The following is a 15,025-nucleotide window of genomic DNA, read 5'->3' as shown; positions in this document are numbered from 1 at the left end:
TTAATACTTTAATAAATACTTATTTATTACAAAACCATGAAGTAGAAAGCATTTGGAAAGCTTTCTATTCAATACTGGACTACTCAGTGTATGCACCTGAATAAAAGCACATTTACACAGTTAAAACTGCTTATCCCCACCCTAGCCACTTGAGCAGTAACTTAAGTTCCTTGTACAGTCCTCTATAAAATCACATGATTGAAACAGACATTCATACATATAAAAACAGCACTTCCAGGTCAGCCATGGTGTAGTTATACAGCTGTGCTCTGTTATTTCATTTTTGTTTTTGCCTGTCCACAACACGCAACTCTGGTGTTAGAGCAGCAACTCAGTCACTGCCTTCAGCCTTCATTCCTCTTGCACCTCGAAGCCTTCTGACACAGAACTGCAACAACTCCCATGAAGATGCAGAACACAGGTCTTCATGAAGCCATGGGGCTTCACCTCCCACAAGCTGCAAGCAGAGATTCAATATCCTGAATTACTTTGGAAGTTTTTTCCAAAGCCTCCAGGACGTACCCTTCACAGATTTCTTCTGTCTCGCTCTCATTTTCTGTTTTTCTGACAGTAAGACCAGATGGATTGTTTTTTGCAGCAGATGTCCCTTCCAGAACATTGCTATTATCCAATAAAACTAGGGTTATTTTGTTAAGGAAAGAAAAAAAAAATCAAACTCTTCCTCCTAATGAGAAAAATACTTCTCTAGATTCCTATTCATCATTCTGCAAAGTCTCACATTTCGTAGCATGGCAATTACATAAAGCTAAAAAATAAGAGTGTATAACTTAAAATGCCTACAACATTTATAAAAAATATCTTTGAGACTTTGATTTATCCAAAAGTTACCTTAAAAAGGAAACTATGTGATGTTACACTGCACATTCAACAGCAAGCACTTTTCATACTAATCAGATTGAATGCTGGCTTGAAGACAATTGTAAGAGTGGCTTTAAGCAGAGGCAGTGCAGCACTTTTTTGAGCTATCTGAACACAGTGGAGTGAAAGTAGGGTAATTGAAAAACAGAAGGGTTCTGTGCTGTAACAACAAGCCCCATGGCAACTGCATCATCCTGCTTTCAAGAAAAGATCAGCAGGTGAGTGTTAGTGAAGTTAAGGCAGTGCCCATTAAAGGGCTTCCTTTTTTTATTATTTAATTATTTTAGTTTTGTCACTGCCATTGCTTTTATACTGGTGCTGTGATGCAGAAATCAGACAAGCTAAACAATAAAAGGATAAATAAGAAAAAATGGCTTAATAAGATAATCTTAAGAAGTGGGTAAAACAATAAAAGGTGATAACAGGATAGACAGCCTTTGATGATCAAAAATGCAGATTTGCATATGCAGATGAACAACAATGTAAAAGTGAAAAATCTTTTCAGAAAGGATACAGTTAAATCTCTGTATTTTTTCAAGCTCAACATCAGCAGACCTGTGCAAAAAACCAGATTATTAAATTATGTAGTATCATGAAAAGTTCTCTTAATGTATTTTCTACTTCAGATTTTAATTTTTAATATTTTCCAGCAATACTAAAAATTAGATGAATAAAATCCAAGTGGAAAAAAAAAAAAGCTGTATTTTTGTCCTTCATACCTCAAGTAAATGGCTGCCATCTGTCAATCAGTTGTGTTACCAAAAACATGGGCTCTCCCCTAAAAACAATCTCTTTGCTATATGTATGTATGTACAGATATAATTTTTATTTCATCAGCTACTGAGTCTGCTGTAATTTGAATACAAAGTGTAATCATTTTAAATGATAAACCCCACATTTTTAATACCCAAATGTGTTTGTATATGATGTCAGCAGACTTTTGTAGCATGTGTTAAAAAGGACAAATGTATTAGCAAGAGATGTTAAGTGTCATTTAGCAGTTCAAAGTACTATTTTGAACTGCTTGGTGCTCTGTTAAAAGACACCTTTCTTAGCCTAGTTTCTCTTTTTCACCTTGCAAGATACTATCTCTGTAACGTTAATCCTCCTTTGGCAGAGTCAGCATAATTCTGATTTTTAAGTAAGACAGGCAGAAGGGCAATGAAACAAGCTTCACCTAGAACTCAATTTAGCTAACTTTTTAAACACTGAAAGAAAAATAAATGGACTTAAAATCATTATTTCTGACCCTTAGGAAATTCAGTCTATGAAATTCAAAGTTTATTAGTCTTTTTGAGTTCTATTTTCAACTTATTTATAGGTCAGTTATTTAGGATAAAGGTTATTTGTAGTAAGTTATTTAGGATAAAGATTAATACCAATTTTCTTCAGTTACAGAGTGTTCAGTATATTCGGGAATCTCCTTCCTTTCATTCAAACTTCTGCACCATTCTATTGCTGTTCTTGTGTACCTACATGAGAAATACACTGCATTAATTCAAGCAAAAAAACCTGAAGGCATTGAGCAATAGACCTGGATCTGAAAGAAAAAAACATGAATTAAAATCTAGCTTTTTTCTCTAGGTTCCCTTGCCAATTTTTTATTCCCATTTTTTGTCTAGAATCGCCTTCATATTAAAATTTGTGCTGTCACACAAAATCGTAACAAAGCTGTATGATTTGTTATGAATAGTGTACAAATGTTAATTTTTGTTTGTGAGTATGTCCTTGCTGAAAAGTAGCACAGTAAGCTTCTAATGGTTCCCATAATGAGGCTGTAATTAGAGCAAGCAGATTACAGAAAGCAATCTGCAGTCAGAGGTCAGTATCTGTAATAAAGCAGAAATTTGATAAGTGCTATCCACTTCTGTGTACCAGCTCTATATAGGACAAGGATTTTTTTCTTTTTTTTTCCCCATCCTTATCCACTGATCTAAGTGCCAAGTTTCAGCTCTAGTCACTTTTCTAAAAAGATAGTACTGGAATAACCATAATGGAATGATAGCATGCAGAGGTCCTGAATCTTTGCCAGATGAAACTATTATCATGGTGTGTTTGGTGTTACCCACCTCCCATATATTTTCAGTAAATACCATGTCTTCATCTAAGAGATCTGTGCAGAATTCTTTTCTATTTAACTTGTTTAAGTTACTTATACCTTTCATAGATTCCAGGATTACTTATTTGTATTAGCTGCTGTAACCCATCAGAAGTAGTTAACTTACACCAGCCTACATCTTCATTTATCTTAGAAGAAAAAGAAAATTAGAATTATTAGTTTTCTGCTACAGTCCGAAGAAAAAGAAAAAAAAAAGGCAAGTATAATATGCCAATTTAAGTATCGATAAACATTCCACTTTAAATACTTAATAGTCTGTGTTTCACTAAGGATAGAATTTGGTTATTCAAGAATAAACTGCTTCCAGAAAAGTGTGTAGAAATGTTTCGAAACCTGTAGAATATTCAGTTCTTCCTCCTTTTATCAGGACTGAGTACATAGATTCAAGCTAGCTCACATCAGGAAGTTATACTGTACCTCTTGACACACTATCATATTTATATTCTTTATAATATAAAAATTATATTTGAAGGTCAAAGGAGGTGATCCTGCCCCTCTATACTCTGCTCTCATGAGACCTCACTTGGAGTCTTATGTACAGTTCTGGTGTCCTCAACATAAAAAGGACATGGAACTGCTGGAACAAGTCCAGAGGAGGGCCATAAGGATGATCAGGGGACTGGAGCACCTCCTGTATGAAGACAGGCTGAGAAAGTTGGGGCTGTTCAGCCTGGAGAAGGCTGCATGGAGACCTCACAGCAGCCTTTCAGTATCTGAAGGGAGCCTGTAAGGATGCTGGGGAGGGACTATTCTTTAGGGACTGTAGTGACAGGACAAGGGATAATGGGTTAAAACTTAAACAGGGGAAGTTTAGACTGGATATAAAGAAGAAGTTCTTTACTCTGAGGGTGGTGAGGCACTGGAATGGGTTGCCCAAAGAAGTTGTGAATACTCCATCCCTGGAGGTGTTCAAGGCTGGGTTGGACAGAACCTTGGGTGACATGGTTTAGTGTGAGGTGTCCCTGCCCATGGCAGGGGGGTTGGAACTAGATGATCTTAAGGTCCTTTCCAACCCTAACTATTCTATGATTCTATGATTCTATAATAGAGATATCCTCAGACACTTTTAACATATTTTTGTGTCTTGTCACCTCAGGATAATAAGCAAAGGCACAGAAGGAAAAGTCTCAGCAGTCAACCTTGAATTCCACACTCATATAATTTTCTCTATAGTGCCATTCAGCAAAAATCGACATAGTCGTTTTACTTCTGTAGTAAATAGATGTAACACATACATGGAATACCATATGCACAAGGTTACTTTTCTGAGTAATTTTCACTATCCATTTACTCAATGACAAGTAATTCGAAATAAAAACGAAATACTCCCTTCGTTGATCAATGTGACTTCTTGAAAGGATAGTTTCATTTGCCATAGGCATCTGTTAGGCACTAAAATACTTTCCCCCTTGTTTCTGGTTAAAATACTGGCAATACATTAATGGTGGTATTTGCAGATAGTTCCTATTTTCATTTAGATGACTGTACAAGCTTGTGAGACAAACCTACTCTTGAGCTTCTGTACTCATCCAAATGAAAAATGCTGTGAATGAATCTCTTCAAAGTCTTCAGTCTGTATTTTACAGGCATCAAAACTTCTGCTTCATGTTCTCGTTAGTTTCCTAGTGATACTTTTCATGAAGAGTTTTAAGTATAGTTACCCCTGTAATTCATGAGTTACCTGGATCTTGCTACACGAATTGCTGAAATCCCAGACCATATTCAAGGTCACCCCATCCCAAAAAGCAGCATGGACTTTATGATCCGAGTACACGATGAGTCTTCCTATGCTGGGAATAACCTTTTCATACAGCAAAACTGGCAACATTTCTCGTCCATCTGTCTCGGGTACCTAGAATGAGACAAATACATTAAAAACTTGAGGAAAGGTTACTTATATCATTCGGATACTTGAATCTCTCCCAGATCTTCAATTCACTTGTTTTTCCATACCATAACCAGATCGCTATCATGCAGTTGCCTTCTGTTTCACAAATATACATTTACACTGCATGCTATTGGTTCCCAATATATATCTTCTGATCTTCAAGGATACACTAACCATTATTCCCTATAGATCAGGTCCTATTCCCTATAGGACCTGCATAATCAACCTTATAACACGGAAAGATTTATGAATCTTCAGCTACATACCATTTTCCAGCAGCAGAGATAATAGTTATGAGTTAGTGACAGTTTAGTCTTGTAGCAGTACTGAAGTATTCTGAGAAAAAAAGACCAACAAAGTATTAAGCATTTCATACTTACTACATCTTCTAAATAGTTGTGATCTTCTGTGAGTTTATAGACATACTTAGTGCTAATATAAACTCTAATTTTTATACTTGTATACTTATAATATGTATCATGTGCAATTTTAACTACTATCCTTTCACAGTCAGAGGAATTAATATAACAAAGATAAAGTTACTTGGTTGCCTGAGTGATGATGGAGGATATAGAATATGAATTTCCTGGTACATCGGGAGGTAGGCTGTTGACCGAATACATCTTCTCTTCCCTCTGCAATAAAAGCAGAAAGGAGGTGAGTTAGTTACAGGTACTGTAGCATGAAAACAACATTAAAAGATTGCAAGATATGAAACTTCTGACCTCCCAGAAAGCAACTGTAATCACATTTTTCCAGAACACAGACAAGTGTCTCCTTGAAAAGTATTGACCTGCAGTTGTATTCTTCACGCCTTCTTCTGTGGGAAGAAACATGCATGGTTTCCATGCACTCACTATGGACCAAGAAGTTCACTTATCAGCGAGTCAACTAGTTCATTACTGAGTAATTATGACTGACTATAAGTCACAAGCTTGGTTTGAAAGGTACAAAGTCGATGCTTAATTCTGCTTTAAAAATACAAAACACTGCATGAGCCTTTAGAGGATGTCTGTTCTGGGGAAGTTTAACAGTAGACAGACAGAGAGAGGCAAAACCATTTCTCGAGCAATGAACAGCAGGCCTGTGGCAAAGCTAGAACAGAACTTGCATCTTCTAGGTTCTGTCTCTATACCATGAAAAATAAAACATTTCCAAGTGCACAAAGATTAACCTCTCATCAGTACATTAAAGACTAAATGTCTCTTCTAAATTATTAAGAAATGCTCATTATAGAATCCTACTGCAGAGCATACTTGAGCTTGTGAAATAAATGTTACAATGAACAAGAATTCTTTTATCTGTAAGAAAATCTTATCCGTCTGTAACATAAAAATACATTCTGGAACAGAAAGTATAATCTCATTTTTTGTATGACTGATTGCTTGATTCACTACAGATTGCATAGGCAAATGTCTTAAAAAGTAAGGAAACTGCTTAACATGAAGGAATTTAGAAAATATTTAAAAATTTTAGAACAGTTTTGTACCTTTTTTGTTCCTTTCTGGATTGCATAGTGCATGAAATAATTTCCAAAAAGTGCTCCCTCTGACTTGAGAACTGAATCATCACCAGGATAGATTTCTATGATGTTTTTCCTACCATGGATAAATCTGAAAGAAATAACAAGTATTTTAACAAGTATTTTAAATGCCCTGTCACTACCCAAGCAAAACAGGTTGGTATACTTCAAGAAAGCACTAAGCAGAAACATATTTTCAACACGACTCCTACATGACAAACCTTCTACTGTTTTACAAACACCAGAGTGTACCAATTGTTTCTTTCAACACAGAACATTAACATTGCCAGGCTCTTTCTTTGGTTGTGTACATGGTGTGCAGGAGTTAAGCAAGCTAAGGAAAGCTTTTTTTGTGTTGAGGTAAACGTATCACAAGAACTCATTCTGCTGAGCACAAAATACAGCAATTCTGAAGAGAAAAGTCTTAATTTTCTTAGTGGTCCAGCCCTGCCTAGTGTACAGAGAGCACCAGACTGAATGATTTCTGAACAACCTGAAGGTCTTCACTTTCACTGCAGCTGTGTGTTTTTCCCTAAGAAAAAATGGTCGTTCACTTGTGATCATATGGTATCTCAGAAGCCTGAAAGCCATTTAATGGCCCAATTCTGTGACTCTGTGGTTATGTGCCTGGAGTTTAGTAATGGGACTTACAAGACTAGGTACAGCTACAAACCATATCCAAAGAAATGAGGTATAGCACTGAAGAGCTGCTGAGCATTTTGTTCGGAAATGAGATGAAAATTTAGGAATTGCACTGAGATAAGTGAAGAACACTGGGCAGAAAGATTAAAGCTTTAAACACTGATTATGTTTTTATCAAAGACTTTTAGATGCTGCTAGCAACTGTAGAATTTTCAGGTTTTACAACAGATTGGAAAGGGCAATTTTAAAAAAGGTTTGTGGTTTTGGCTTTTTTTTTATTTTGTTTTTTTTTTTTTTTGTTTCATTTTGGTTTTTTTGTTTGTTTGTTTTTTAACCATACACCAATAAAATCCACAATTTAGCTGCCTGCAAGATGCGAATTATGTAGGTCACCAAGACATCAAGACCAAGATAAGTCACCATGCATTTATAAAGCATGAAATCTTCAGCATCAAAAGCAGCAAGGTAATTTTTAAAGAAACCAAGCACCATTTTGCCAGTGGGAGCTCCAGCTGTCCAGTAAACCTTTAAGAACTCTCATACAGCACCTTGAGCAACCTTGAGTGAGTAGGTGGTGTCCCTGGCGATGGCAGGGGTTGAAACTACATGATCTTAAGGGCCTTTCCAACTCTTAACTATTCTGTGATTCTAAAATCAGATCACTACTTTAAAAGCCTTAAACATGATTTCAGATTGATTGTTTCAGACATACCCACTTTCACACCTGGAAATACACTGTACCAGAAAATCTGAAGTCCAATGAACAGCAGAAATGAACAGACTCTTACATGAAGATTGTGTGCAATCTCTCAAAGAGTGAGAAAGGCACAAAGTAAGGCATCTTAAAGCTTAATTTCTGTAAAGTCTTCCAAAGAAGAAACACAAGATCTCTGACATACCTATAAAAAACACCCTGCCACCATACGATTTGAATTAGTTGAGGGCATGAATACTTTTCAATGTCTTCATTCTGAAAGAAGTCACAGAAAGTCCACCTGTATAAAATACAACAAATGCTTCAGTAAGGCTGAAGGTCAGATTTTTTCTTTATGTGCTGCTGATCATTTCTGTACCAAGAACAGATGGATTCACATTTATTAAAGGAAAAGAGACTAGGTATTTTCAGATTCCTCCGATTCCTTAGTTACCCATATTAGTTACCAAATTAATTTTCTCAAACCTGCAAAGGTTTTCTTTTGTTTAATTATTTTTAGTGGTGCTGACAGAAAGCATATGCCACTGGCACAGCTCAGAAGTATTATCTTCTCAAAAATGAAACCACACCAAACTGACCTAAACCCTGTGGTTTTTGCAGTATTCTCTTTTTCCTTTACATAGCTGTACGGCATGTCAGAAATACAAAAAATACTTTTTTCTGGACTAATGCCTATATTTTAATTACGGTAGGATACAGAATGTTAGTGTCACAAACTTCATGTCTAAAGACGTTCCTAAAAAAGTAAATACTACTATAGTAATTTTTAAAAAATCTTTTACAGCTAGAATTCAGTTATTTTGCTAAAGGCTGAAGTTCCAAATTACAAATTTCAAAACGTGTCAACAACTATGAAGTAAACAAATTACCTGTGTAAGTGTGGGGCTCTGCAACTGAGTGGCAAAGCTGTAGGTAAATGAGAAACTGTTTCCTTTGTTCCAGGGTCTATTAAAACATCAGTTTCCATAGATGGATTGTTCTTTTTCTCACATGTCTGCATTACCTTCTTAGCAGTGTTTAAGTTATAGCACATTAGTGCCAGTGACAAAGGGTATTTCCATTCTTCTGGGTAGGAGGAGACGGACCAACACTGTGTAACCCACACGTATTCACAAGAGTGATTTGTGTAGAACAAAGGGCCTCCATCTGTGTCTGTTTGGTCCTCTGGATTGGTTGGTTCTCTGTATTTACCTTCAGCACAACTTTGATCATTCTTCTTACCCTCTATTCTCATTTGTTTCAATGACATTTCAGCAACAGGATTCTTTCTCGATTTTCCGTACTGATCTCTGGTTTGATAGTTGCTGTTCTTTTGAGAGGAGTGTAGTGATGCTGCAGATGACTGGCTGACTTTGCATAAGAACTCCACTGTGAATTCCTGCTGCAATTCTGACAGGTAAAGGTGAGCATAACCATCTACTGATGAGATCTTCACACTGCCGTTGTCTGCACATCTTGTCAGGTCAGCTGTACCAGGGTCAGGCCATCTAATTTCTAAGATATCCCTGAAAATAATCTAAACCAAGAAAAAGGGCTGAAGTATTCAGCAAGATAAAAATGACCTGCTTCCCAAAGTTTGCAATGGAGGATTTACATTTAAATGAATTCAGTCCTGCAAGGTGATACATAGCAAGAAACATTATTCTGCATTTATTTGCATACATGTACTCAAGAAGAGGCAAAATATCTCATTTTTGTATCTGCTTCCTTCTAACAGAGTTCTACCTAGCAATAACATTTTAATATGCATTCATAAACTAGTAAGGTACATGGCCAGCTGACCAGGCACAACTGCCCATAGATGGAACGTATTTCTGTTTCAAACTGCTTCTGAAGAAACACTGATGAGAAAGCCTAAATTACCTTTATTGCATCAGTTAATGGTACACTTCATGGAAAGCCCACGTTAAAACTCTGTACAGTAAAACCCCATGTGCTCTGAAATCTTCTATTTATAAGATTAAGATAAGCCTGTAAACTGGCATGTAACATGTATTTATGTGTTCTTACCAAAATGGAAATTTATTGAAAACATTTTGTGGCGGTAATGCAGATTTGGTTACACTGCTACTGGTAGGATGTGGGTAAAACACACCTCTGAAGAAGAATGTAAAATATAATAAAGATTTTAGACTTTTACAACATTTGGAAAGTCTCAAAAGAGTAGCGTCATCTTGGTGCTGTGATATTCAAGTACAGACTGCTGCTTCAATTAGCACTTCCATTCAAAACAAACAAAAAACATTTTCACACCAGATGGCCTTGTGCTACCCCTTCTACAAAAACAAAGCAGCTGGTTCTCAACAAAGTACTCCAAACAAGCACTGCATCTATCTCAAACCCCAGATTAAGGCTTTTCCCAAATTGTAGGTTTGGAAAATACACTGATCACCTTCTGAAACTAGAAACATCCTAAGACAGAGAGTGCCTTTCTAGCCACCCGCAAAAAGTTCTGCCCTAAAAATTACGTATTTTCCTTTGTATTGGCCTGGTACCTGATCACCACACAGAAAATATCATTAGCCTGCTTTGAATTAAAGACTTCAGGTAAAGCTGTGGATCCTAAAGCACTGGATCCAAGATAAGAACAGAAATGGAAACCCTCCCAAATAAGATGTGACAAAACCAAAATGCAAATAAGTATTTGCATTCCTCATAATTTATCTCAATTTAATCAGCTCTGTCACATTTGACTGACCTTTAATCAAATATGTTTCTGCCCAAATCATGCTTTGGCTCAGCATTGGAAAAGTCTGCATTGTAAATACTATTTGCAGTTCTGAACAGGCCATACTACTGACAACATCACCCTCTTCAAGCTGTCTAGAGATGTGGATTGTTAGTGTGGCCAAAGCAGAGCCTAGGTAAACTACACTACTATGCAGTTTGGCATTCAAGCATAAGCACAGTAACACAGTGCAACTGTTTTTGTACCCAGTGACCAGTAAAGGTACAGTCACTGCTAGTAAAGGCCATAGGCCTTGCAGTAACTGTGTCCTATGGTAACTGTGGGAGACTCCAAGGCTGGCCCATTAGGCTCATCACCACCTTATTATGGGAACATGCCTAGAGAACTACAGCTTGGTAATTGCTACCTTGCTATAATGGATTGCTGAGCGTGGGAAGTAGCAAAAGCCTTGGAAACAATGAGCAGTAGTTGAAAAGAGGCACAGAACAATAAGCTAGCAGTGAATTACCAAAGAAATACAATCTTAAGAGCTACAGAAAAACCTGTTTTTGCTTTAAGAAAAACAACAGTTGATAAACAGTTGCTGTGGGCTGAGAAATTTACCCTCAGCACCCTGAACAGTGAAAGCTCTAAGTCAGGAAGCATCTAGAGGCCCAACCATGCTCCAGAAGATGCTGGCCTGGGGGAGGGTGGAGAGTGATTCAGAGAAATCTCCAGGAACTCGCCAACAAAGTTTAAGTTGACAAGCAGGTATCCTTTATTGCAGTGCCGGGAGACACAGGGGATAGCTCCTCCTAACGTGTCTCAGCCGAACCTCAAACAGACTGTGATCGTATTGTTGCTTAACATGCGTATTCATTACATCTCATATGTATTCATTAACCATCCGAGAACTGCTTTACATAATTCCACGCCCATTTTCACATGCACACAACAACGTGGTAGTGATCTTGGGGGTCGTTTTCTTCTTCCAGCAGTCTTCATCACTTCTGGCAGTCTTTAAAGCACATGCCGTAGATAATGCTTACAGCAGCTTAACTGGTTCAGTAACACTGCAGACATAATCATCCTGCCCTACTTGTCAGGTAGCTTAGCTGCAGCCCATCCTGGACATCTGGTAGTTTCAGAGACTCTTTATCTACATGTCCTGTTTTTCTATCCTGCTTTTCTTACACTTATTTTGTACTAAGGTCATAAGGACCTAAAACTACAGTGGTTTATCTTGTACAAGGATTCTCATTATGTTCCCTAGCTGCACTCTATTTTTTTTCTCTTCTGTGAAATATATATCTTAGTTATTTTCCATTGCTACTGTTACAACACCATCAAAGTTAACGTTACTTAGAACTGATTCTACTTATTTACAAAGGTTTGTATTGCATTTTGTGCCTCCTTGTCTCAAGTGTGACCCACGTGTCCTAATGACAGAGCATCAGCCTACTGCTAAGTATGTAGTGATACTGTATTTTCAGGTACTAAATGTTAGCATAAAGTATGCTACTGTATTTTCAGGTACTAAATGTTAGCATAAAGTATGCTACTAATGAAGTTTTAACACTCAGTGGGGCTCTTAAGTTGCTTTAAGAGTCCCACCATAGTGTGTACACACGTGTTCAGTGGGAACCCAGAGGGGAACTCCTAGAAATGGTAATGGGGGCCTCTGGATGGACCTCAGCCAGACCCGGAATAGCCATTCCTAGAGTAACACTGTCCCTGCCCACCTGCAGCCTCCAGAGTCACAAAGGTGCTGCAGTGCAGAAACAATGGGATGCTGAACGTGACAGCTCTCAGAAACCACTGCCCTATGTCACCCATTTGGCAGGTTTTCAGTGCAGGAAAGTGACAATATATAAACCAGCTCATTCTGGCATATGTACAAACCCCTAGGTTTTAGGCTTACTATTGATGCGAGGAATAGTAACAGGCTAAGGAAAGGGTTAAGAGTTTTCTTCAAACTATATACTGATTGCGTTAAGTTAGTACAGGGCACAGATATGTTCTTGTTCTTGCTAGTCTTGTGGTTAAACTATAACTCAGAGTAGAATAGGTAGCTGAAGCACATTGTTTACCATCAGGGACCCTTTTCCCTCAAGAAGATGAATGTCTGACAGGAACCTGTTTCAGCTAGTCTCTGACTTGAGGTTGCCAGCTGGGGAAACTGTGCCAAGGGTGAAAAGTGCACAGTGAAGAAGACCTCACACTTCACCCAGAAGACCCCGGCCCATGATCACCAGATGGCAGTGCGCAGGCATAGAGGGGAGGGGAATGGTATTCATGAGTTCTTGGAACTAATTGTAATCGTCTCCTCCTATGCTCGTGAAATCTGATGAATACCTATGTTTGTGTGTAATAAATACCCTGCTTGTTGAGCTCTCGGTGAACGAATTAGGAGGAGCGATCCCCCTCGCACCCGGCGCCACAATAAACATACCTGCTTTATAACTCTTTATGAGTTATGAAGTTCTATTCTGTAAATCACTACAAGTAAACGAACTCTTTGGTGTTTGGTTACAAAGGCGTGCAGAGAGGACTAAATAAACTGCTGAAACTGTAACTAAAACTAGCAGTATTCTACAGTTGTTAGCTGCACTCACCAAACTGTCCTCTGTACATCATAAAGGCCTGTGCTCGTCATACACATGCATGTAAAGTTATTGGAGTCCACCTTGTCAGGCTCCTAGGGATGTCCATTGTACGACAGCATTACATGTGTAACTCACCTTTTTTCTTTCTGGAGGTATAACACGTGAAGGTAAGTATGGGCGAGAAGAGAACCTGTTCCGGAAATCTAGAGCTCGAGTAAGGAGTTCCTATTTAAGTGCAGAGAAAAACAAACCAGAACAAGTCTGTTACAGGTTTTTCTACACACTGATGACGTTTAAAGCGGCTTTTATCACTTCTGTTTGGCAGCAGAGGCTGAGAGATCCCCGCCGTGTCACGCAGAGGCACTTTGCCGGGGAGCAGAACAAACCGCACCGCGGGCACCCCGCACCCCGGCTGCTCCCCGGGACCCGCGCCCGCCCGCCCGCCCGCCCGCCCCGGCAGGGCAGAGCCCAGAGGGACGCTCCGAGAAAGCATCTCGACACTGGCCCGGCCCCGCTCGTCAAGGCCAGGAGCTCAGGCACCAGCGGGCGCGACCCCAGCGTACCCGGTGAGCGCTGCGGCAGAAGGCGGTCCGCTGCCGGGTGTTCGGGGCCGGCTGCAGCTGGGGGGAAGCGGAAGGCAAGGCCGCGTCGAGCCGGTACTCGCAGCCGCAGGGCGACAGCCGCAGGCGGTGCCCCCCCGCGTAGCGCACCTCCGCCGAGTCGTCCCCGTACAGCACCATCAGCCGCTCCGCCATGGCGGCCGCGGCCCGGCGCCAGGAGCTGCGGCGGCCCCGGCGCCCGCCTCCGCCGGGCGGGAGGCGAGGGGCGGGGCGCGGCCCCGAGCTCGGCGGCCCCGCAGCGGGGCCGGGCGGCGGGCCCCGGTTGGCAGGCCCGTCCGTGAAGGGGCTGGCGGGGGGCAGCGCGGCGCGTTAGGGGTTGTTGTCACCTGCTGGAAACACGAGTGCCTTCGGCTGCTCCAGAGGGGGAGGCGACGCAAAGGCCGAGGTTATAGAAAACGCTGTTTACCTGTGTTGAATCCCAGTCAGCTCGGTTGGAAAAGACCTTTGAGATCATCAGGTCCAACCGTTACCCCAGGCCGCCAAGCCCACCATTAAACCGTAGCCCTGAGGGCCTCAGCTACACGGTTTGTGACCGCTTCCAGGGAGAGTGACTGAGCACTGCCCTGGGCAGCCTGTTCCGACGCCTGAGCACCCTCTCCGTGAAGACGTTTTTCCTAATATCCAACATAAACCTCCCCTAGTGCAGCTTGAGGCTGTTTCCTCTTGTCCTGTCACTTGTTACTGGGTGAGGAGAGACCCACCCCCACCCTTCTCCATCCTCCTTTCCGGTAGTTGTAGAGCGCCATAAGGTCCCCCTTGAGCCTTCTCTTCCTCAGCAGTGCCTCATCACACTTGTGCTCCAGGCCTTTCACCAGCTCTGTTGCCCTTGTCTGGACCCACTCCAGCACCTCAATGTCTCTCTTGTAGTGGGGGGCCCAGAACTGAGCGCAGGATTTGAGCCACAGCCTCACCAGTGCCCAGCCCTGGCCCTGCTGGCCACACCGTTGCAGATACAAGCCAGGATGCTGTTGGCCTTCTTGCCTGTCTGGGCACAACCTGGATCATGTCCAGCTCTGTCAATCAGCACCCCCAGGCCCTTTTCTGCTCGGACCTCTGCCTCTGCTTTAAGATAGACCCTGTTCTTCCCCTCCAGCTCATGAAGGAAAGAAGGAGGCCACCAACCCGGGAAGTTGGGAATTAGTGACAAAGAAAAATAACAAAAAAAGGAGGAAAAGGACAATTAAAAGCAAGGGGCTTCCTCCTAAATCTGTTGTCCCCACCCAGAACCGCTTTGCTGTCCTGCAGGAGGCTAATGAGGAAATGCACTTGCACCACAAACAGCCGGATTATGCACGGGTTAAGATCTCTACTGGCGCTACAAAGAAAAAGCGGCGGGTCGTAGTAATAGGGGACGCTACTTTGAAAG

At 40.7% G+C, this 15,025-nt stretch overlaps 1 protein-coding gene across 2 annotated transcripts; it reads right to left on the bottom strand.

The window, feature by feature from the left end:
* Window positions 1-4: 4 nt before the first annotated feature.
* Window positions 5-13,854, bottom strand: CZH5orf34 (chromosome Z C5orf34 homolog). Of its 2 annotated transcripts, XM_065661372.1 has the most exons (12): window positions 13,603-13,854; window positions 13,175-13,264; window positions 8,635-9,281; window positions 7,950-8,045; window positions 6,376-6,499; window positions 5,430-5,521; window positions 5,153-5,222; window positions 4,680-4,850; window positions 3,038-3,126; window positions 2,259-2,351; window positions 1,394-1,434; window positions 5-637 (listed from the first exon to the last, which is right to left on the bottom strand). In XM_065661372.1, exons 1-12 carry the CDS (start codon window positions 13,792-13,794, stop codon window positions 444-446), a joined length of 1,899 nt encoding a protein of 632 aa, XP_065517444.1. In that variant the 5' UTR covers window positions 13,795-13,854; the 3' UTR covers window positions 5-443. The 2 variants fall into 2 exon arrangements, 1 of the variants encoding a protein (XP_065517444.1); XR_010608570.1 differs by lacking the exons at window positions 5-637; window positions 3,038-3,126.
* Window positions 13,855-15,025: the final 1,171 nt, after the last annotated feature.

This window comes from Lathamus discolor, chromosome Z (genome assembly GCF_037157495.1).
Source record: "Lathamus discolor isolate bLatDis1 chromosome Z, bLatDis1.hap1, whole genome shotgun sequence".
Classification (NCBI taxonomy): domain Eukaryota; kingdom Metazoa; phylum Chordata; class Aves; order Psittaciformes; family Psittacidae; genus Lathamus; species Lathamus discolor.
Note: the sequence above shows the minus strand (reverse complement) of the source record. Positions and strands in the feature narration are given on the sequence as shown.

Excerpts from the sequence above, each read along its gene's own strand:
- CZH5orf34 (XM_065661372.1), bottom strand. The coding sequence starts at position 13,794 with ATGGCGGAGCGGCTGATGGTGCTGTACGGGGACGACTCGGCGGAGGTG. Across the intron at positions 9,282-13,174 it reads TACCTCCAGAAAGAAAAAAG|ATTATTTTCAGGGATATCTT; the intron begins GTGAGTTACACA and ends TTCTTGGTTTAG. Across the intron at positions 8,046-8,634 it reads AGAGCCCCACACTTACACAG|GTGGACTTTCTGTGACTTCT; the intron begins GTAATTTGTTTA and ends TATTTTATACAG.